The 23,951-nt window shown below is 46.3% G+C and overlaps 1 protein-coding gene across 12 annotated transcripts; it reads left to right on the top strand.

Moving 5' to 3' along the window:
* Nucleotides 1–349: 349 nt before the first annotated feature.
* Nucleotides 350–22,461, top strand: LOC120812580 (homeodomain-interacting protein kinase 3-like). 12 transcript variants are annotated; one of them, XM_078097757.1, is made up of 19 exons: nucleotides 1,398–1,526; nucleotides 1,607–1,679; nucleotides 2,890–3,881; nucleotides 4,038–4,229; nucleotides 4,365–4,546; nucleotides 9,142–9,265; nucleotides 12,312–12,431; nucleotides 12,686–12,772; nucleotides 13,041–13,225; nucleotides 13,308–13,455; nucleotides 13,678–13,801; nucleotides 13,981–14,075; nucleotides 14,985–15,139; nucleotides 15,433–15,573; nucleotides 15,671–16,000; nucleotides 16,159–16,320; nucleotides 16,421–16,674; nucleotides 18,109–18,227; nucleotides 18,600–22,461. In XM_078097757.1, exons 1-19 carry the CDS (start codon nucleotides 1,518–1,520, stop codon nucleotides 19,098–19,100), a joined length of 3,993 nt encoding a protein of 1,330 aa, XP_077953883.1. In that variant the 5' UTR covers nucleotides 1,398–1,517; the 3' UTR covers nucleotides 19,101–22,461. The 12 variants fall into 12 exon arrangements, with proteins under 12 accessions (XP_077953886.1, XP_077953884.1, XP_040024633.2 ...); XM_078097755.1 differs by having other exon boundaries at nucleotides 15,653–16,000; XM_078097756.1 differs by having other exon boundaries at nucleotides 15,430–15,573.
* Nucleotides 22,462–23,951: the final 1,490 nt, after the last annotated feature.

Here is a 23,951-nt window from a genome sequence, read left to right as displayed (position 1 = left end):
AGGCAGGACCCTCCTTCGGTTGATATTGTAGAATACGCGTTCAATAATCAGATGACGCTGTGAGGTAAACCTGAGACCCGGGCAGTTGGAATGTGGGCAGATTTTGAGATATGAGAAATAAAGACAGCTCGTCGGATGATTCAATGAACACGTCACATCAACATGTGTGTGACATGTGTTACTTATCTAAATGGAGAAAAACAACATGGAAGAAGTCAAGTTGTCACACAGTGACAGTTATGAACTCTCTCTCCCCGCCCCCCCCCCCCGCCACCCCTCTCTCTCTCTCTCTCTCTCTCTCTCTCTCTCTCTCTCTCTCTCTCTCTCTCTCTCTCTCTCTCTCTCTCTTCCCCCAACATTCCACTAATGCGGAGAAGCAACACGCTACCGAACGAGCAGCAACAGCTAGCGGCTATCTCCGCTGGGGGGGGGCGGGGGGGCGCGGTACATTAACGGTGCAAAAGTTTCGAAACACGGGTTCCTGGTGCTGAATACAGACAAAAGCGACGCCGGGCGAATCCTGAGACGGCTGCCGGAACCATGGTTTACAGCTGGCGTTCGTAACGGCGAGTTATTTGACGTTATTTGACGCTTCAAATGTGCCTAAAGTCGCTCGCTGTCGCCTCGTCGCCGAACAAGATGGACGCAGCGGCAGCAACGCCGTCGTTGCAGGATCTGACCGCGGTGCCGTTCCCCGTCGCTAGCCTGTCCCCCGAAGCGCTGGGTGCTGCGATTAATGGCTACCACTGAAGATATGACACTTTGTGAGAGCAAACCGGTTGTCAAATATATCAGTGTCACGGTTACGTGTGTGTGTTAGTTTATCATTTGAACGTTGGTACTGACGTTACGTTACTTCGCCCGTTGGCTAACTGGTAAGCTAGCCAACTTGATTTAACGTTAGTTTCCCCCAGATAAGTGTTAGCAGTGGAAGCTAATTAGTCCAACGACGGAGTTATGCGGGGTCACGTTAAGAGCATTCACGTGTGTTTTGGGATAACTTTAAACAACGTGTGACGTGGATAGAATGTATCAAGGAAAATGAATAACGTTAGTAACACCGACCTTAAAGGAAGTTTACATTAGCCAGGGTGTTTATGAAAGCGCCCTTTAAGGTTGTCCGTTCCGCCCGGTGTAACACAGCCATGATCTGACGTTAGCTGCCTGTCACTAACAACAAAAGTTTTAACAGGTGTCTAGGCTGGTGTGGCCCTTCCCCCAAACACACACACACCCCTATTTCCATATGTCAACTATCTGAAGCCTTTTTCAGCTGGCTCTCATCTACAACTGAAAATACCAGCTTGCACGCGCACTTCTCCGTCGTGGCTCTCCATTTCAGGCCTGGTCTTGTGTCCCTGCGGGATATCAGGCTACCTGTGCTTGGCAGTAAGAGGCCAGCTCCGTGACCTGCCAGCAGCCTCTCCCTCAATGACTGGCCATGGCCTCTTGTCGAGCACACACCGGCTGATAGTGCTTCTTCTGTTTCACCTTTCACTGGGACTTTTGTCAGTTGCATGAGCAAGGTTTTTATTTTTAATTATCAATATTTGCCAGACTTGCAGCTGTGGGTAGTAAGTGAAGAAAGTGTTTTTCTACCACGCAGGCAGTGATCTCCAATGGCAACCTGCTTGTTGTCTTTCTTTGGCGATTTAGTTTTGGAACGTTTCATTTTACAGGTAAACGTATCTCCTTGAACTCACCAGCCTTTCCTGGTCGTGAGAAACCCAAGTGTGCTGCATTGTGGTGTTGATGCCGAGGCACACCCCTGCGCTTGTCTCAACCTGTGTTTGGCTGCATCTTCGGTTATTTCTTTGGAGGGCAAAAAAACGTGCTTGAGACTGCTCCTTCAGTGCATTTGTGCAACACGTGTGAGGAAGCCTTGAGACTTGAGTCACCTGAGTCCGCGTGTGAGCCCGGTCAAGCACAATCGGTCTCTGTTTGGACATAATCAGGAAGTGTGGCTGACAGGCTCTGCCTCTGCTTGTTCTCACGGTGTCATGACTTGCTGCGAAGAGAGGAGTGTCGCTGACAGAAACTTTGATTGACTAGTCTTTAAATTTATATGATACTCTCCATCAGCTAAATGACAGAACATGTGTTTTTCCAGCGCATGAGAAAACACTCATGTGGTTGAGATCTGTAGTTTGGTCTTTACAATTCGCTGTCTGTGCCCTTCTTCTTCTCCCTCTTTTATGTCTTAACTACCAGAGGTCAGGGCTTTCTTTGGGGTTCTCCTTTGTGTGAAACTGACTGTCCGGTGTGGCATGTGGGGACAAGCCAGAGATATAACGCCCCTCCCATCTCCAATTACAGCAGGCTTGTTCCTCTTTTAAGTACGTATGACGTTAAGGCCTGGATGTGTATTGGCTTCGGCAGCTTTTATGATAACATTATACAGACCTAAATAATGCTCAGAAGGATAGTGATAAGGAATACGATAATACGCCAATTGACCTTGTTCTCGTATTTGTTGGAATATTTTAAGTCAAGAAATTGGCTTGGCTCTGTGTTACGAAAGTAGTGTTTAAAGTTTTTCCTCCGGTCATCGCTGACATCTTGATGTGGTTGAAGCAGAATTTAAGGAAACAAATATTTTAACCAAAAGTGGGCACTTGAATACCAGCTGAAAACATATGTGATGCATGCGTGTGAACCACCCGTTTCATGCGTTCTTTGCAATGAAATCAAACACAATGTATTTCTTGGGGCGGAAAATGTTATGAACCCAGACAAGACTGTGTCTCGTTTTCTGGAATGTCTGAGGTATTGTCTCCCCGCCGGCCAACATTTGCAGTGCGTTCGGTGGGAACACAGAAATGAAAGCTCGCTTGGTTTATTGTTGGCTAAAAGATCCGTCTTCCCCGTGTTTAATTTCTGTTTCTCCAGGTATGGCCTCACCCGTCTTGGTCTACCCAACACACCTGCACTCTGCTCAAAGAAGTGCCTTAGGAACCAGCAGACAAAAAGAAGAAGCTCACCGCAGGCACAACACCAGCAAAGCATTTCAGCACCGGCCAACAGCCAAGACCTACGTGATCGGCGTCAACTACGGTATCGCCTACCCGAACAACGTGATCCCGTCTTCAGCTGCTGCCAATCCAGGAACTCTACGGCAGGGACTAAAGAGGGAGGAGCGCGCATTGCAGGCCACGGTAGTACAGAGACAGGAGAGCCGGGAGATCCAGAGCGGAGGCCCACAGGAAGTGAGCATTCACAGTGACAGCAGTGGTACTCTGTCGGGGGGACACTTGCCCTGCGGGCTACTGAGGCAGGCCTGCATCAGGGCGGCGGCGGTTGAGGAGGAGGAGGAGAAGGAGGGTGGAAACGGAGTAGAGCAAGCGAGAGGGGGATACGTCAGCCTTTTAGGATTAGGTGCCCCCCAGAGATGTGAGGAGAAGCCAGGCGACGGTGGCGAGCGTCCGCGGCAGAACAGCTGCTTAGGAACCATGCAGATAGTGGAGGAGGTATCTTCTCTATCTTCACTTCCTCCCCCTGTGGTCATGTTGCACGCCAGCGCGGGGAGCCACGCAGACACCGCCAGAGTCGGCTGTGGAGGGGATCTGTCCATTCAGCACGGGAGAGCCGAGGCAGTGACCAACATGGGACTCGACGCCGAGGGAACCGGAATCGGGTCCAGTGGCAGCACTCGTGCCGCAGCCGGCGCCACGCTGATCAGGACTGGATCTCTAGACGGCGACTATCAGCTCGTCCAGCACGAGGTTCTGAGCTCCCTGAAGAACAGCTACGAGGTTTTGGAGTTCCTTGGCCGTGGAACATTCGGTCAGGTGGTGAAGTGCTGGAAGAGGGGCACGAGTGAAGTGGTGGCTGTCAAGATACTGAAGAACCACCCGTCGTATGCGCGCCAGGGGCAGATAGAGGTGAGAGTCTGCGAGGCTTTGTTGTGCGGTGAAACAAATTCTAGTGCCATTTTCTTTCTTTTTTATCACGACAGACTGAATCTAATCTATGGACGTGTTTTTTTGTTTGAACTGAACTTTTGCTGTTTCCCGTCTTGTCCCCCCCCACCCCCCTAGGTGGAGATCTTGGCCCGTTTGAGCAGCGAAAATGCCGATGAGCACAACGTGGTGCGCGCCCTGGAGTGCTTTCAGCACCGCAGCCACACCTGCCTGGTGTTTGAGATGCTGGAGCAAAACCTCTACGACTTCCTGAAACGGAACAAGTTCAGTCCACTGCCGCTCAAAATCATCCGGCCCGTCCTACAGCAGGTAAAGTCAGTGGAGAGGCAGCGCACACGCGCATAGATTCAGCACGCAAACGCAGGTGCTCACAGAAGACTACATTTGGTCTACAAGTGTTGGAGCGACCCAGAGCGTGTTTTTCATTCACGTAACTCTTTCCAGGTGGCGACAGCTTTAAAGAAGCTTAAGTCTCTGGGTTTGATCCACGCCGACCTGAAGCCAGAAAACATCATGCTGGTGGACCCCTCCAGGCAGCCCTACATAGTCAAGGTGATCGACTTCGGCTCAGCCAGCCACGTCTCCAAGGCCGTCTGCTCCACTTACCTGCAGTCCAGATACTACAGGTATGGTCTTCTCTGCATATGACTTTTTCTCATCTCGATTTTCTGTTTGGCCTGCTGCCTCACTCTTTCCTTCACGTCCTCACTTTTTTTGGACTGCTGACATTTGTGCGTGCACGTGCATTTGATCAGCGCTTCAAGGAGTCACGCCCTGATTCTTCTATTCTTGCATAACTGAACTGAGACGTTTATGGTAGGGAACAGCGTCATGAAGCGATTAGCGCATCTGGCAGGCAAGCAAGCTGAAATTAATTTAGTTAACAAGCCGCAAACCTGCACTAAGTACTACCTACTTTACTACTTCTACTTACTACACAAGATGAGCAATTTCATTCACCCCGCTACTGCCAGCAAGTTCCAGCAAGCAGGCCCGCTGTTGTGTTTCTGCAGCTGAGGCACTCCACAAACCCATCAGAACACTTCCAGCGTGGATTTTATAGCCCTGTGAGGAGGACACCATCTTCTCAGTGATTCCAACTGTAACGTGAACTAGCGGTGTATAAATCAAGACACAGACGAGCGAGTTAAGACCAAACTGAAATTGGAGGAGCACCAGAATCCCAGCGTCAACCCCTGGGGGCCTATTTTTTGGCAAAAGAGAGTCACATAGTGCTCCCCCATCCCTTCGAGATGAGGAGAGTGAAGCCATAGTATAGCTGTTGACCCGGTTAAGTGCGAGTGGATGCAAGCAGGGCTGTAGTGGAGGGTAAACGCACGTAAACGCCGTTTACGCACCTCTAGAATTTTGGAAATAGCGTTTACGCACCTATAAATAGCGCTTACGCACCTCTAAGTGGCGTTTACGCACCTCAAAGTTCCCTGCGCCTTGTATTCTTCCGTTGGAATAATCCGAAATAAACTTGGTGTAATTTTAAAACAGCTAAGACTACGTTTCCTATTGTTGAACATATAAACGGCGTAGTCTGAATCATGTTCATCTGCGCTGTATTACGGTCTGTGAGCATCCAATCAGTGCCTTGCGGCTGCAGCAGCGACACCAATCAGGATCCAGGAGGTGTGTAAACACACGTTGTGGATCAGCCCAGTGGTCCCCAACCTTTCTTACCTCACGGACCGGTTTCATGTCAGACAATATTTCGCGGACCGGTCGAGAAGGTCCGGCGGGGGGGGGGGGGGAGGGGGTGGGGTAGTAGTCGTTGCGGGCGGAACGACCGACGGGGGGGTAGTAGTCGCGCGCTCTAAAAGGACAAGAAAAACGCCTGGTGACGCGTAGATTAGAAAACAAGTCAGTTCTCAATGTGAAAAACCGCCTGCTGTATAGGCTATTTATGATGACATAAGGTAGTACATGAGTGTTCCTTTAACTCATGTTGTCAGTGTAATTGACAGGCTGCTTAACAGGTTAACTCTTAAATTTAACATATTTTTTCAGGCAGTGATAGGACAGGCAATGATGCAGAGAGCACAGGGAGAGGAGAAACACCAGGTCGAATAGAGAGAGAAGCACAGAAGAACGCGTGTTCTGGGGTTCATGGCTCCTCTGTGCAAGGCAGGACCTGTGAAAAGGAGACTCCATATGTAGATCGTTCTTAATCTGCAATTGTGTTGTTGTGTTGTGTTGACATACTTTTCTTTACTGTTTTCTTAAATTTAATAAACTACAAACTACTAACACATTTATTCATTGTCATTGATTGTATATGACTTTTACTGATAACATAATGCAATATAGCCAGGACAGCCTTACAGAGTCGCGACGCTGTGTGTTGCGTTGCTTCGCATCGCGTCGAGGTCTGAATATTCAGAGTTTACCCACCTCTAATTTTACCACTACAGCACTAGATGCAAGGGTTTGCGTGCTCACGTGCCCACAGCTGTAAAGAAATGCTGGCCTCATCGCAGAGGGTGGACGCCGGTTTGTTTTGTTTTGGTCAAAAGCGTTGGGTTTTTCCCCTGCCACAGAGTGTAGAGTTGGTATTAATATGAATTTCTTTTTTTTTTTAAGGATGCAAAGAAAACCCTCCAGGGCCATAAAATTGAGGTTATTGTATCACTCGCATTAAAGGCACAATAACTCAAGTGTTTGTTTAATGGGCGGTACGGCGCCAGGCATTCCTGGGTTTTTAATATTTCTGGTTACCAGCATGTGCGCCATGTAAATGACTCGCTTGAAATGATAATTGAGCAGATCGGGTTTTTATTAGCATGTAACAAGCGTTGTCTTGATTAGGAATAATAATAGTTGTGATTATTTCTCATTTGGATGACTCAATGAATTCTGTTTCAATCAAATGGAATCTGTAACAACGAGTAATGGAGTCGTGTAAATACAGCGGCCTTTGCTTTCATTTATTGCCTTGATCAGTTTTAATAAAGTCTGTCAGGTTACGTGCCGTCGTCATTTGTGTATTTTACATTTACACATTCATTGCGCAATGCATACAGATGTTTCCTTTCTAATGACACTTATTTTCTTAATCTATATTTTAATTGCTCCTAAATGGACCTGGTCAGTCCACCGCAATGTAAATAGAATCTAGGCTTCCCGCAGTAGCGCATCCTGGGTGCTTTTTATTATTTCATTCACCTCCAGCGAACTGGGTGCGACCTCGCCGGGTCACCAGCTTGAACATGGTTGGATTTCTGCGAGTGGATCACTACAGTTCGAAGTCTCATGCCAGAACCCCCCCCCCCCCCCTCCCCCTGATGCCTGTCACACTCTGATGTGTTGTTGCCATGGCGCCATGACGCAGCTAGCCCCGCTGAGGTGACTGCTCTCCTTCGGGGTCCGGTGACGTAATGAAAAAAAACTCCCACAATGAAAACGGAGCAATAATTCAGCTGAGCAGATCAGGTGGAGAGAAGGTCTGCTATTTGGCTGCCGTTCTGTCCAGGTGGGACCTGCTTCATTGCTGTTCATCCATCGATTTTCTAAGTTAGGAGGAGGACGATAGTTTGACTTAGTCGGTCCCCACATGTTGCCTTCGGCCTCATCGCCACGCATTTTAGTGAGGAGTCATTCTGAATGTCAGTTTCACTTCAATGTTTAAAAACAAGAAGAAAAAGGGCCATTAAAAGAGTGGTTTTAAACAGTTGAACTTTTTTTCTTGTTTGTTTTTACTGTTTTGGGGAAGTGAAATGGTGGATCACTGCTCATGCTGATAAGCAATATGGAAGCCATGCGTATTGTCTGGTTGCACATATGTAGTTCTTTGAATAATACACAAGCAGTGGCTGTTCGTATGTATTCATGCTGCAACATCCTCTTCCTCGCATGCGGTATTGTTTGTTTTCGGTTGTTGTTCTTCGTTTCCTTAACAATTTTTTACCTCATTGTACGTATAGACCTTCTGCTCGTGCTGGATGCTATGCTAGCGTCCCTCAGGCTATCACTGCTTTCAGTTTGTACCGCTCTCTGGGCCCTCTGCCGTAGGGGCATGTTGCTATTGAGTCTGCAGTCTGAATGTTTGGTTTGACAACCCCCTTGAGTTTAAAGGTCTAAAAGTCTAAATACTTATTTTTTCATAGCTACAAAAAGAGGACAAATAAGTTTATGACATGTATCGGTGGGTCAAGTTGTTAAAAGTAAGTCCTTCTGTTGTCTTGTCCTATTGGGTTTCATCTGGTCCATCAAATGTTAGGCAACACCAGTTACCAGAATCTGTTTCCTCTCAAGTCAATTTGACGAAAGAGACTTATTTGGCCTCCAATTGTCTTTTTAGTGTTTGTCAGCTTTCTATTATTAATATTTGCTCTTTAAAAAGTGTGAATTCCGATGACCATTAGATCAGTAAATTATTTATCACGTATAGTTTGTTTGAAAGAATTTGAAGTCTTCTTTTGTCCTCGCATGAGTCTCCTTTGTCCAAACAATGTTTCTACTGCAATCCCAACGTCTGTCTCCCATAATCCACCGCTGTGTAGTATGACAAGTCACTTCGACCTGGGAGCACCAGTCACCTTGTCACTCCCTGCTTTGCGACACAGTTGCATAAGTGGGCTTCTGCCTCAGGAAGTGGCAGAGCGTCCCCGTTGCAGGCCAACAAGCACGACATCTGCAAACAGAAAGACACACATAGAACATTGAGGGATGGCCTCAGTTATCACCCTGTAATACAGTTACACCATGCTCTTGCGTCTAGCGGTTGCTTGGCAACAACCTCCTCGCCTCTCCTTGCGGCCGTCACAGCAGTGGTTGCTATTCAGAGCGCTGTTGCTCGGCAGCTCTGTCCAGCCTAATGGCCCATTGTTTTTCATACGCCGCCTGCTGCTAGATTACTGGTCCCATTAGGATTACGTAAGTGGCAAAATCCGCTCGTTGGGAGGGATTTAGCTGTTTTGTTTGTGGCGCGTGCGTGTAATTTTCAATTTGTAACATCCTGAAACCTGTTGTTTTACGCTGTGTGCTTTGCTTTGTATTGATTTTAAAGTAGACTGAACTCTTTTTTTTAGATGAAATGTAATCAAAGATTAAAATAGTCTCTAGTAGCAAGTACAGAGTCACGTTAATTTAATTATTTTGGATGAATAAAATATTCCAAATGAAAACCACCTTTTTTTTTAAAGGTAACGTTATCTGCTCATGTACCTGAACCACTCCCTCAATAACCTATCAGGCCTCTGTTTTGTCTCTGCAGGGCTCCGGAGATCATTTTGGGCCTGCCATTCAGTGAGGCCATAGACATGTGGTCGCTGGGCTGTGTGATAGCAGAGCTCTTCTTGGGCTGGCCCCTCTACCCCGGAGCGCTTGAGTACGACCAGGTAACATTCTTCCCACACAAGAACCATTTCGGTCGCTCACATAGGGAGGCGAAGAAGGGATAAAGATATATGCACCACTACCACCCATGGAGAACGAGTTTACAGAATAAATATTTTAATGTCTAGGAATCTTCGGTCTCTGCTTTTCCGCTAGCCAAAACTCAAAAGTAAATTCATTATGTAGTTAAACCTGTATTTGCTGCTCCCTCGCTGTGTGAGTGAAGTCCAACAAATCCAGCATGAAATTCACCTAACACTAATCTAAGCCGAGCAAATCAAGAAATTGTTCTTGGCAAGGCGCGACAATCTTCCCAGAGGGTTGCGAGGTCGTAGCAACACAACTGGGACTTTTAAAGCGGGAGAGGGAGCATGGGAAGAGGCTTGCGCTACATTCACACACCAGCACAGCATTACCCCATGTTTTGAGTACAGGCAGCGATCTACATAGTTCCCCAAGGCAAACCTAGTTGGCTGTACCTCGATAGTAGAGCCGATACCAAACCTTTTGGTCCATTAATACGAGTTAATAAACTAATGGCATGTTTTGTCTTTTGGGGTTAAATTGTGCCTTGAGCAGTTTAGAAAGCCTTGAGTCAAAGATAATGGGTCATAGAGGGCTCTGTTAAACCGCTGGTCCATGCCAGAACACACACACACACACACACACATACACACACACACTCTCGTGTGTGCATATTGAGCCCCCCAAAAAGTATGCTGTGCCATGCCAAGGCTCACTGCAGTTCCACACGACACAGCAAAATGTATTTATAAGCATAAGCTTGATGGTAGACGTGCGCACGCACACTGTGGCGAGTGTTCAGTGCACCATCAGCAGGTTCCGGCCGTTTGGTGTGTTTGTTCTGGGCCGTAGACATGCGCTCAGGCGCCCACAAAAAAAACGTACCCCAACAGTCATTCTGGAGTGTCCTTTTTTTCTTTTTTGGAAAAAGTGCGATGTACTTTTATTATCAAAAATTTTTTTTATTTGGAAACTTTCCATGTAAATTAACAGGAATAAACTGGAAATTTTGGGGTAATTTAACTTTATTTACCTTGTCATAAGCAAGACATGCATGCAAACATTTCTAATACAACGTTAAAAATGACTTTTTGGACATTTTGTTTTACCGAGAAATAGACACGGTTCTATCCGATAACACCATTATTGGAGCAGTAATAATGGTTGATGTGATTTGCGAGGCGTTAGTCAGCCAACTTTCTAACATTAGCACGTTAGCCTACGTTCTGATAGCCTAACATTCAACGCACCAACGGCACACGTTATCTATCATCTGTGCAACTATCTTAAAAGGCTGTGTGAAAACGTTTTTTTGAGAGGCCTTCACCCGTAAAAATATCTCGAGTTAGACACCTGTCTTGACGAGGCATCAAGGTAGTAAGACCGCTATCTTACTGTTAAGAATTTTTGAACACAGCCAGTACCTCCACTGTACAGTAGCCATGACCATCTCCCACTCATGTCAGCTTAAAATTGATACGTTGAGCTTTTCTTCAACGATGAGCTGTCAGTTTGTTAATGACTAGCAGCTTGTTTGTCTTATGAATAATATATTTACCCCAGTAATGTCATCAAAACTTACCTCAGTTGATGTAGTCCTTGTGCTCAAATGCAGTAGTGTGGCCTCAATAGCCCTGCTGTAGTGTGTGATAAGTTGCCCAACTCGCGCTTTTAGATGGACCCCAAAAGGCGCAAATAATCGAGGTGGTTGTGTACTTTTGTGTGGGCATACATACATCCTACTCTCACTGCTGTAAAAGTTAGTCTACTGTATACAAATAAACTTAGTATTAAAATGAACATGGCTTGAATCTACCACATTCAAAAACAACATTTTATGTTTACGTTTGTTTCTGGCAGACAATGTTCCCAACCAGCTTCATCCAGTGTCCAGCTAAGCTAGGAGTGCATAGTCTTGTTCTCAACTACATTTAAGATATATGCTTTTGCAAAAAAAAAAAAAAAAATTCCTGTGGAAACTTTCTAGAAATTTACCGGAAACTTTCCGCCCCCTTGCAACCGTACTTCTGAATGAGCTGAAATGCTTTTGATCGTTTTGATCAGATTTCCCTTTTTACACATTTGGAGGGTAATTGAGAGCAGGGCAGCCCAGAGTGAACATCTCATTCTATGTGTAAATGTTGCTCCTTTTTTTTTAGTAAATCTTTCTGTAACTGCAAAAACAAAGTAACAGACTAAGAACAAATCAGAAAGACATTCTTCTAGTCAGTGAAGCAAGCCGCCCTGTTCGCTACAGAACTGGGAGGTTTCCATTTGAGGTCTAAGGTCTGAAACCCCCCTCCCACGAATTCCGTATGATTCATGGGCATCATACTTTGTCATAGTTGTAGGTATAGTGTTTTGAAATGCATTAGTAGTGATGTGCAGAATTTGCACAAATGATAAAATATCTGCAGATAAGAAAAACAAAGCTGAGCCACAAGCCCAAGACGAACGGTTAAAACCCAAATCCAGTATCCTCTGAATGAATGGCTTTGAGAGTAAACTAGGGTTGCGTACCGAGAACCGGTGCCGTATTGGTAACCAGCACTACCGTACCGAAACCATACGCAAATTTTAGTGCTTCCTTTTGGGTGTATGAGCATATTAAAATGATTTTTTCCACCGCTTTGATGACTGAGTCCTGGCACCAGCTAACGGTAGCCTACCGTTTAGCTAGCTCGCCATCTATTTACATTTATTTAAGTCAGAATTTCCCCGTTATTAAAGTCTGGAAGTTTTTTGCTGCACACTGCAGCTCCGCCCCGATGGACTCACCTGTGTGCGTGTGGGGCAAGCAGTCACTTGCGCGCACACACAGGTGAGCACAGGCAAGCCCACCAGCGGACACAGAGCGTCCATCCATGTCAGCTTGACACCGCCGTGAAGGTTAAATTGCAGGGCCGTTAACGCGTCCTATTGGATGCAGAGGGTGGCGCTCACGCTTTGGAGACGCAGTGTCTTCCGCGCTCTCGCTTTACATCTTCCTCTTCCTCTGTGTTCCTGTCCCCTCTCTCGACTCAGATCCGGTACATCTCCCAGACTCACGGCGTGCCGGCCGAGCAGCTGCTCAACAAGGGAACCAAGACCTCTCGCTTCTTCTGCAAAGAGTCCAACTCTCCCTATGCCTCCTGGAGACTAAAAGTAAATGCGCACACACACACACACACACACACCGGTTAGCTGGTGAGGATGAGACGTATTTGGCACGGCGCACATTCTATATCTAATTTCGAAAAGTACTGCCCTCATGTTTATCCGGTTAGAACCCATTTGCCTAACAGGTATATTTTACGTAATACTTTGAGCTTTCCTTATCATAAACAAAGACAAATCTGTTTGTTTCTCTTTAAATACGGCACTTCAGTACCAAATCAATGTTGTCCTTCCTCCCCCAGACAACAGAAGAGCACGAGAAGGAGACAGGCCTGAAATCCAAAGAGGCCAGAAAGTACATCTTCAGCTGCCTGGACGACATCGCACACGTGAGTCTAACCGCACCCAAATGGCTTTTTTCCTATCATTCATTTAGAAATTATCAAGATTCAATTGTTGGCCATGAATCTTACATTCACAGTTTAGACAGCTAAACCGTGTGAATGGGGGAATGATTGCATGCAGTGGAAAAGGCGCTTCACAAGTAATGACCATTGTACCGTTCACGACGGCGGGCCGGTCTGAGAGCTCCCGGGTTCCTGAACTATCTGTTGCCCGGCTCTGTTTCTCATCCCTCTCTTTGCGTGCACCTGCCAGGTGAACGTGGTGTTGAGCCCTGATGGCAGCGCCATGCAGGCGGAAAAGGCAGACAGGAGGGAGTTTGTGTCCCTACTGAGCAGCATGCTGCTGATCGACGCCGAGGACCGGACCGTTCCCACCAGTGTCCTCAACCACTCCTTCCTCACGATGACCCACCTGCTGGACTACCCACACAGTCACCAGTAAGGCCGCGCCGACACAAAGGTTCTGGATTGCTCGCTTGTGTTTGTCCGGCCTTGTTTGAACTCCTCTCGTTCTCCCAAGCGTGCAGTCTGCATTCCGCATCATGGATATGTGCCACAGTCATGAGAACAGTCATGAGAACACCATTCACTTCTCAAGGCCACCCATGGCTCCTGCACCCTCCTCTGGCCTACCTCTAGGCTACGGCAGCATACCAGTCCATACTCCGGTAAGACACTCAATGACGTGTCTGTTCTATGGCAATTTTGTCAGGCCATAGTACATTAGAGTTTTCACTAATCTGCTTTCTGTGTCCACACTTGTTTTTGCCCCTTCTCTCTTCATTTTTGATAAATCTGACTATTCTTTTCAACCTACACTTTCTTCACTGTCTGGATCTCGGTCCCTGTGTCTTTCACTCCATTGTCTTCTCTGCTCTTTTCTAATGCAGGCTATAAACCAGTCGGGTCCCTCTGTGATGCATCCTGAGATTGCTTTAGCAGCTGGGAACGGTCAGTTCGGGTGCACTGACCCCTTCCCATCTGGCCTTCTTCTTTGTCCTCCCCCCATGCAAGGTATGCACACTGCCGGCCGATGATAGATGAACAATTATTTGAATTTATTGTATTTTACTGATATTTACAGATATATATTTTAAATGTTTTTCATCATGAAGATTTTGAAGACATTACTCAATATAATTTATTTTTTGAGCTGCAAGAATGACATGTTTTTGTCTCCCTTTTTAAAAAAGGTAACCTTAACCAACCAGCAGCGTATTCTGTCCCCATGGTAACTCAGGCTCCTCCCATGCAGCCCTTGCCAGTGAGACCCGGAGTCATTGCTCAGGTGAGACGCAGACCCGAGCCTGAACCGGGTGCAGGCCCGTCGCAACAGGACAGGCAAACCAAGCAATTGCTTGGGGCCCCGAGCTGCCCAGGGGCCCCAAGACAACGACTGGTTAAGAGTCAAATGCAACGACAAACTGTGAGCGCCCCTTTGATAGTCAATGCAGTAAAGTGCAATGACACCGTTATCGGGATCCCCCTTCAAGGGGCCCCTCACTGCCGGGCTGACTGGGGGGGTGCTAGCGGTCGGCGGCACCCGCACACACTGGTTGGATGCGTCACAACAACCTGGAGTTTTTTGCGCGTCATTGACTTGAGGCTGTGATTGGAAAACGGAACTGGAGCTGTCACGATCGGGACAAATCAAAAATGCCCATAATTCGGGATGTCCCGCGTAACACGGGACAGTTGGCAACCCTAGCCCGGCATCATGAAGCGGAGTTACGCTTCAGGAAGCAAAAAAAGGAAGTTGCACATGTTTGTGAGAACTGAAAAATGTTAATGTGAGTGTGAGTGTGTTTTTAAGTATGTTGGATTTAGTTATTGTGCACTTTTTTAATGTATATTTGATTTTATGGTGGTGTGCAAATGTTAAATTGTTATTTTTCATGCACATTATGTTTATGCACTGTAAACCCTTTTTTATTTATATAAAGTGTGGGTGAACTTAAACTTTATGGCTGTGCTGTGGTTGCTGTAGGTGCTGTAGGTTTTGCGTGCGCGCAGCGGCGGCTTGGGGGGGCCTCCATGTCCATTTTTCTTGGGGCCCCCAAATTCCTTCAAACAGCCCTCACCGGGTGTATCGTGCGTAATCTAGGTGACCCCTGACCCCCCCTGTATATCAGACTCGTGGGGGTGTAGGTTGATTTAGATCACAGCTGATTATATTTTCCCATTATGCCCCCTGTAGCAGGCCTGGTCAAGCCGGGGGCAGCAGCTCCTCGTCCCAGCAGCCTGGCAACAGATGGCTCAAGTGGGTCCTCCTCCGTCTCACCCCCCTCCACAACCCCCATCCTCCCTAACCAACGATGCCACAGCCGGCCCACAAAGAATCAGTGACTGGGGGTGAGTCATCTGGAACCTCAGTTTTCAGTCCGGTTTGTTTTTTGTCCTATCAGTTGCCTCTTTTTTGTAACATGATTTCTTTAACGTAGTGTAAACCCCAAACATCTCAACACCGCATTTGTATTGATATGCAAATGGTTGCACATAAAGCTGTGGTTGTCATATTTTGGGGGGAAATCTGCATTTGAATTGTTTTACTTCTATCAGAGAATGGCGATTCCTATCACATGTTTCTCTATTCTCCTTTGAGATATATTAATAGAAATTGTGTGCGCACCGTCCCTCTCCAGCAGCCACTACACCTCAGTCATGCAACAGCCCCTACTGACGAATCCTATGCCAGCCCTCTCTGCCCATCAGCCGATCAACATCGGCATAGCTCATGTTGTTTGGCCACAGCCGGCCAATAAAAGGAACAGACACGGTTACAACAGGTGAGTTTCTGCTTCTGGAGTGAAGTTAAACCAGTTTCTCATTGCATCGATTATGTAATTATGTATCTATCGTTGAAAGGAACCTGTCCACCCACAGCACCATCCACGCTCCGGCCAAGATGGCCAACGCGGTCGGACAGGCGGTGGCACGTAGGGAACAGCCTCGGAGGGAGGACCCCGCGGGTGGAACCGGGCATCCGGGAGTTCCAAACCGGGACACGGAGGAAAACCACGTGCAGCAGAAAGCGACCTGCTTCAAAGAGGCGGCGCCAAAGGCAAACAGCCAGCCGGACCCGTCCGGCGGGCAGCAGCGCGAGGTAGCGGTCCTGATGGGCGACACGCCCAGCCCCGCTGCCAGCGTGATCAGCATCCGCAGCGAACTGACCGACGAAGAGGACGAACACCTCCCGAGGTGCCGTCTTGGCGGGTGAGTTAACTGCCCCGATCGAGATCTTTCTCAGTACCCAACTGAGCCTCTGTAACAGGCAGATCACATGACATTGGAGCATAATTATTACGTTGTCTTGTTTCATTCTACTATCGTGAGCCGCAAACAATGCTGACGTGACTTTTGATCTCCCGTAGGTGTAAAGAGGAGTGTGTGTGCGAGGCGTGCAGACACACTAGTGTGTCTATGGAGAGAGTGTGTTCCCTCAGTAGCCCCGACAGCAGCCTCAGCACCGGCTCCTTTGCCTCCAACTCGCTCCAGTCCAGCCCCTCCCTCTCGCCATGCAAGAGACCCAACAGGTAAGTTGCCCGTGGCAGTGTTTACCTGAGGAAGAAATGCAAATTAAACTAGTACACTAAGCCCGAGGTTGTCCCATGTCATTTCCTCTTCTGCGTTCAGCATGTCTGAGGACGACGGCCACGAGAGCGGCTGCGACACCGTGGAAGGCTCTCCTGCGCCAACAACGCCGCGTGGTGACAGACCCTACCGGTACCTTGACGACAACCGCCCGACACTAGCCGCCACGGTGGCGCCGCCGCCCTGCCACGCAGCACGGGGCCGCAGCCCCCCAGGCGTTAGGACCATGGTGGTGCCCCCGATGAGAATGCAGAACAACAACGGTCACAGGACAGCAGAGCGTTTCCAGGGGATAGGTGTGTGGAACAAAAGAATCGTTTGTATGTTTCTGTACCATGTGACTCAGTGGTTGTTGTGTGTTGTTGGTTTCATTGCAGGTTAAGGGCAATTAATATTGTGATTATTAAACACCCAGAAATGTTTATCCTTTATCAATGTTTTCCCATCCTGCCACGTTGTCATGCGCCTCTGTCACTTTTGGACTGTGTGCTTCTGCAGGTCACATGGAAGCAGTAGGAGCTTACTGCCCCCTAGTGGCTCATAGAGGCTGTAACAGGTGATCAAGGGGAAACCAACAGGGAACGGGCCATGTTGTTCCAACAAACCCGAAGATGCATCCGTAGCAGGCAACGCTAATATTGCATAAGTCATTTTTTCTAGGCCCCCCCTACATCAAATTAGTAGCTTTTTTCAAAGAAAGTTTCAGTGGAATAATTGTTTAAAGAGCTTTTGTATTTTGCTCATTATACTCATGTTTTTAACAGTGTCTGTGTTTCGGTTTATCACACCAAACATTTACCATCAGCTTAAATAACTAAAATAAATCCCTCCATACTTTATAACCCGTGCAGCTGCAGTACTTCCTGCATCCCCTCTTTTTTTAAGAGAGGACTTTTGGAGGGATTGTGGATGCATCCGATGTGGTGTTGAGTCAGAGCCTACGCTTCCTCTGCTGGTTCTTGCCATACAGTAAACGTTGACCCAAAAGCTCTAATCTGATATTGGCGTCACCTTTTTTTGGCCCCAGCACATTATTTTCTTTAGATAACTTTTCATGAATACAGTGAACAGATACAGATCAGTCCAAGGATCAACTTGGCTGTTTTTCTGAGTGCCAACAATCTGTTTCTTTCCTTTTCCCCGAAAATTCTTTTGTCCAATTCATGAAGCTGTGTTTCAAAGGAATATTCCCATCTTCTTCATAAGTAATAGACATGTTTGATTCTTTAATAGCATCAGAGATTGGCCATGCGATGGCGTCATTCCTCCACACTGCTGACTCTTTCTCCCCTTGTCTTGTGTTGGTTAGCGTCACTGCCCTGCGTTTCTATTACAAACCTCTTCTGGAGGGAAACGGGTGGACCATTGTGTTTCTCGGGTTTCATCTTTGGTTGCATCAACCTCAATTGCGTAGGTAGAACCCAACTCGAATATTGTATAAACTCTCTGCTCTTACCATGAAAAGTCCCTTAAAAAACCCATTGTTCTCCATCAGTGGCGCTTAGATGTGTGGTCGATGTCAGATGGAAGAGAATTATTAAATTCTTCCCTCCACACACCAACAACAGTATCTGAATCCATTTTCTCTGGGATGCACACTTGTTGTTTGACGTCACTTTGGTCTTTTACGCTGTTTGCAGTCGATGTGGAGGCAATCCGCCATCTGTTCTTCATGAACGTGGTCTGTGTCAGACCTCCTTGACTGTCTTCTCACTCTGTCCCACTCCCAGAGTCCTGGTCCCGGTCCAACGGGCACTGCAGCCTCGTAGGACAACAGAGCAACCCCTCTTCCTTCCCCCTCCTGTCCCGGCAGCAGCAACAGCAGCCCCTCCCCATGGGCTTTGGACAGGTTGGTCCAGTTCTTTTTTCTAACCCATGAGGGATTAGGCAGGAAGTGCTCCTAGATGCGCTCTATGCAGTAGTCGGCTAGCAGGGGGGCGTCGCTCTGGGCGAGCTCAGTACAGGAATCAGACTCTATAAATCCTCCATGTGTTGTTTTTACACTTGAGCGTAACGCAGCGAGCTTAAGAGGGGTTATTTGGTCCCGGCTAAGGCTTCACGCTCAACGGCCATACGGCAGCGAGGCCATCAAACCTCTCATCTGACGCCCGGCAAAAAAACTGGAAAAAAAGTGTCTGCGTAGGTCAGAGTGTCACGGAGCTCTCTTTCTCTCGATTTGTCGTTCTTTCTCTTCCCCTTTGTCTCTCTCTCTCTCACTCAGGTGCAGCTGTACGGTTCTAACCACGCCGCCAAAGAGTGGAACGGCAAATATGGGTCTCTGCGTCCTCACGCTTACATCCCCCCCACAGTCCACACGCACACCTTCACCCACCTGCCGCACAGCAGTCCCACGCACACCTCGGCCCCGCAGCACGCCCTGCTGCAGTACCCCCCCGGCGCCACACTCACAGCTCACCACCCACATCCCATCCTGCCCTCCCGCCCGCCTCCCCCAGCTGTCCTCCAGCACAGCTACGGCCTCTCCCATCCCCAGGGAGGCGCTATAGTGCACCAGGTCACCCTGGGCATCAGCGCCCACCACCACCCCGCTCCACCCCCGCACAGGCTCCTCCCATCCCCGTCCATCCACCCGCACCACCAATCTGGCTATGGCCACCAACCCCCCTTCCAGCACCCGTACATGGCCTCTCCGGTGGCTTACACCAGCTTCCCCCTGAGCCCCACCAAGCTCAGCCACCACCCGCAGTTCTCCTACATCTGAGGAGCTGGCAAATGGACTGGTGCTGCGACCTGGGCGGGCAGAGCCGGCAGCAGACACTTAAGGTGACGGACACGAGGGGGAGTGAAACCTCCTTCCCCCCAACCTGGAAATAACGAGAGATTGTGTCAGGGGGGTTGAGAAAGTGAAAACGAATGTGATTTAATGGTGGCGTTTTTGAGGACGGATCAATTGGGATTGCCAGAGAAGCTGGAGGGAAAAAAATCATGCAAGGAGAAAGTAGCAATTTAAATTTGAAACGCCAAAGCCGCACGAGAGGGCGGAGGACCTCATGGCAAAGAAGACGTTTTATGTGGAGGGTGTCCTTCAGAGGGCGGGATCCATTCAGAGGGCGGAGAGATTGTTTGCCGTTGCAGTCAGCGAACCAAACCTCCCCCTCTCACCCTTTTTATCTATGTTGCCTTGTAGCATTTGTGCTAGCCGGTCTGATCTGTGTGTTAAGCCATCCCGGTGTGTATTAATCAGGATGGAACGCTGCCGTCGCCCTAGTGCCTTAAAAATTTAAAATCAGCCAGACGTTGAGTCAGGACATAATAGATTGTACATTTTAAACAAAAAAGAGAAAAGATAGGCTTGCAGCACTTAACCCTCAGACTGTGGAGGCGACGGGTTCTTTGGAGGAGTAACGCTTGCGGCTTTGTTTTAACGTAGACTTCAGTTTTCTTTCTAACTCAGAGGACGGATTCAGCTAGAGGGTGTATATCTAGGGCTTTGACTGAATGAGCTTTTCATGTACATAAAGAGTGATCTGATATTTTAGTAATCAATTTCTATTCACTATAGTACTTAAATTCATAACAGTATTGTCACTGTTTACTGTAACTGCAATACAATCTAGATGGCCTCTGGGTTGCTGTGTATTTCAAAATATGTCTTGGCATTTAGGCTAGACTTGCGTCGATGTTTTTTAGGTTTTGGTGAGCGGCGCATAAGGCAATTGTTTCTTGTTGTGTGTGTGTGTGTGTTTTCTTTTTAAATGCTTTTCAGTGTTTGAGATAACCTACAGTATCATTTGAGGTGTTATCAGAAACTGTTGAGCTTCGGTGTGGAAACAAACCTTCTTGTCCATGTATTGAAGTCACTTTTGATACATTCCCTGTGTGTGTGTGTGTGTGTGTGTGTGTGTGTGAGATTTCCAGTGGGGTTTAGTCGTTCTGCTGTGTCTTTACCATCAGCTGGTATTTGTTTTGCCTTTACTCAAATCGGCACCAAAGACAGTTCATTGATCATTTCTGACGGATGAGGCTATGTCTGCTTTCACCTCCAGCGTACTGTTGCAGTATTGTGAGATTTATTTAAAAAAAGAAGAAAAAATTTAGAGGTTGAGGTTTTATTTTTCTGAGCTTTCTTTTTTGTTGGCAAATTGTATTTGGAATGTATAGATAATAAGCTGCTATGTACTGATTATCTGCCACTTGGTAGCTGTGAATTTAGAGGAGAAAACTCATCCTAGCCTGCCTGTTATTCTTTTATATTGTAGAAGTGTTTTTTCTTTCTTATAGTATATTACATGCTATTCCTATATGCTAGTGCCTCTGTATTTTGGCTGTTTTTTTGAAGTGTAAACTGCTGTAATGGAACTTGAGTTTTTTTCATTCTGTTGCTCTTTTGGTGCATGTGTGTATTTGTGTGTGTGTGTGTGCATTTCGCATCTGCTTCTCCATTCTGTAACTGGTGTCTCGTGTTATCGCCCAATTTGCAGCTCTTCGTACTGCACAACTAGTGCCTTTCTTCAGACAAGTGGCCAGCAGAAGATTTCCACTCTTGGGAAACTAGTTCCTCAAGAGGGGATCAGCTCCTGTTTTTCACGTCACCAAAACCCCAAAGTTGTTATTTTCCAGTTTTTAAACTTAAACTAAAGATACAAATCAGGGAAGATATCGTGTGTTCACGGAGACCTGCATAGATCTGGGGATAAACTTCTTTTTTTTTAAACAAGGAAAACCCATCTGGCTTCAATATACACAAATGTAAAGCTTTATTCTCACACAGTGAATGTGTGTGTTTGCAAATGAGTTGCTTGTTGCTTTTGCGATTGCTACACAGCTGCTGTCTCGGCCACTGTGGTCTCATGTATGCAGCTATAACCACAGGTAGATATCGTCGTGTTTCTGAAGGCTTCATGCCCACTCAAAGGTTTAGCTCCAAAGTTCTCCTCTGCTCCTGTTCATCAATGAGATCCAAGGCTCTTTGGTTCTGTGAAATGACAACAAACAAAGCAATATGTAATTGATGAACAATTTGTCATCGTCAAAAACAAAGCAGAAAAAGTATCTTGTAAAACGACCAAATCAAGAAAGGTTTCTGGAGCTATTTATTGTTTTCACTGTTGTACTCTGATGTTTTACATTATAATGGTTTTGTGTTGTTGCTTAAGCGGTGTGTGTGTGTTGTGTACTTGTCTGATGTTTAGACGACACTTGGCGAGGAGGACGTATTGTGCTCGCAGAACGCCTCCAATCAAACTGATGGCTGTCACCTGTATTTCAAGGAAAATGTTTCTGCTCGCCGTTCTTGGGGGTTTAACCATGTGGTGTGCAGCATTTCAGTGGTTTCCAGATGGCTGTGTTCTCTCAGCTCGGCCTGTGCGAGGTCCTGCCCCTCCTTCCCCCTCGCTTGCTTTGGGCTGATTACGATGGGTGGGTTCTTTGCCAGTTGCATCGTGGCCCCGGGTCTAAATGTCTAGCAGCCAACAGAGCAGGCTGTGGGACACTTTGAATACTTTGGGATTTTTTTGTGTGTGGTTATAGTATTAAACAAAGATGTCCGATAAAAAAACAAAAAACTTATCAACTCAACAAGCAGAGGTGTGGACGTCTGATCCGATCACCGGGCTGAGGAAGAACGAAATCTCGACTCCTAGGACACGTTTTAGGTTGATTGTTTTTGTTTCTTTCGTACCACAACAATCTAATTATGGGCGTGATAATTATTGTATTTAGACCCCTATATGTAAACACAATTGCTAAATTGAAAACTGTTACTGTTCTAAGTTTACCTAGATCTGTCTGGCTTTATGATTTAAATTTGTTGATTTTAAATTTTTGTATTCTTAAATGCTACTCTAGTTTAACATGTAGCAAACTGCACTGTGCAATATACAAAAATGAGGACTGGGGAAAATTATTTGTTTGGATGTGATAATGTGTGTCTTACCAGTCGGCGGTCACCCCCCCTCCCTCTAGTTCTCAGTGAGTTTCAGTGTGACCAAGCCTTATTTACCATGTCACAAAAAGCGGGTTCCTTCTTGGTGACTCTTATTGGTGAGTGTCAAATTATGAATTGATGGTGTACTATGTCAAGATTCACTTTGAATTAAAAAAATAAATCTTATTCTTTGGTCCCTGCGGTCTTCTTATTTGAATACATGGCAACAGCTCTTTGGCCTTCGCATTGAGGAGGGGACGACAACGGATTCCAAATCTCATCTCTGGGCCTTGTGTCTGCTGCTTTGTAACTAAATTGGCTTTCAGCCAAACACATGTAGCACTCCCACCGGCTGCTAATGGCTAGCTAGCTCTCCTTCCACAGACAGGAACACGCTCGGTCAGAGTCGGTGTTCTGACACACACACACATACTAACCTATAATCTCTTTAAATAATATAATATACTAGAAAATGCATTTCCTGCTGAAAATGCGTTGGAATGCAAAATGCTGAAAGCTGAAATGAACTTCAGAAAATAGCTGAAAATACAGAAAGTTGAAGGGAATTTTAATACATTTGCTGAAAATACAGATATTAGAAAAGCTGAAATGAATTTGAAATTGCTGAAAATACAGAAATGGGAGAAGCGGAAAGGAATTTCCACAGATTTGCTGAAAATAAAGAAATGAAACAACTATAGAAGAAAGAATATCAAAATATTGATGAAAATACAGACATCAGAAAAGCTGAAATTAACATCAATAGATTTGCTGAAAATACACAGTTGAGAAAAGCTTAAATAAATTACAAGAAATTGGTGGAAATACAGATGGAAGAATCTGAAATGGACTAAAAAATATTGGAATAAAAAATACCAAAGAAATGTATACATTTAAATATTGCTGAAAATTCAGAAATGACAAAAGCTGAGTTGAGTCTTAAAAAAATATATTTTTTGTAGTAATATTAGTAGTAATTGTAATTTTGGCAGTAATAATATTAGCATTAGAATAAGTAGTAGTTTAGTATCAATAGCAGTAGAAAAATAGTGTTAGTAGTACTACTAGTTCATCTGTAGTACTAAACTGTTGTATTTGTAGTAAAATGAGTAGTAGTTGTGGTATTAATAGCAGTGTAAATACTGGTAGTATGTTTTATAGTAGTAAGAGTAGTAATATCAGTTGCTGGGTCACTGCTACTGGTAGAAATAGTATTTTTAGTACAACTACTATTAGTATTAGTATTAGTAGTATGAGTAATTTAGTATTAATACCAGTTGAAATACTAGTAGTAGTATTAGTAATGGTAGTAGCAGTATTAGTTGAAGTAGCACTACTAGTTGTACTAGTGATATTAGTAGTTGTTGGGTGTGGGGGGGCAGAATGTTTGTCCTTCAAACTATTAATCGATAGACCTCATCACAAACACTACAGTAAAATTCCCTCCATGGGGGATATATTTTAAAATGTTGGCATTGGGGAAGGTAGAAGGAGAGAGCACATTAGAGAGAGCAAATGTGAAAGAGAGGGAGGGAGGAAGAGAGAGAAAGGGAGAGAAAGTGAGGAAGTGAGAGGGGGGAGGAATGGAAAGAGAGGAGGAAGAAGGGAGATAGAGGGAGGATCGGAGAAAGAGAGGGTGAGGAAGGGTGGAATGGTGAGAAAAGGAGAGGGGGGATGGTAGGAGAG

Source organism: Gasterosteus aculeatus, chromosome Y, assembly GCF_964276395.1.
Source record: "Gasterosteus aculeatus chromosome Y, fGasAcu3.hap1.1, whole genome shotgun sequence".
NCBI lineage: Eukaryota > Metazoa > Chordata > Actinopteri > Perciformes > Gasterosteidae > Gasterosteus > Gasterosteus aculeatus.
This window is presented reverse-complemented; position numbering and strand designations above follow the sequence as displayed.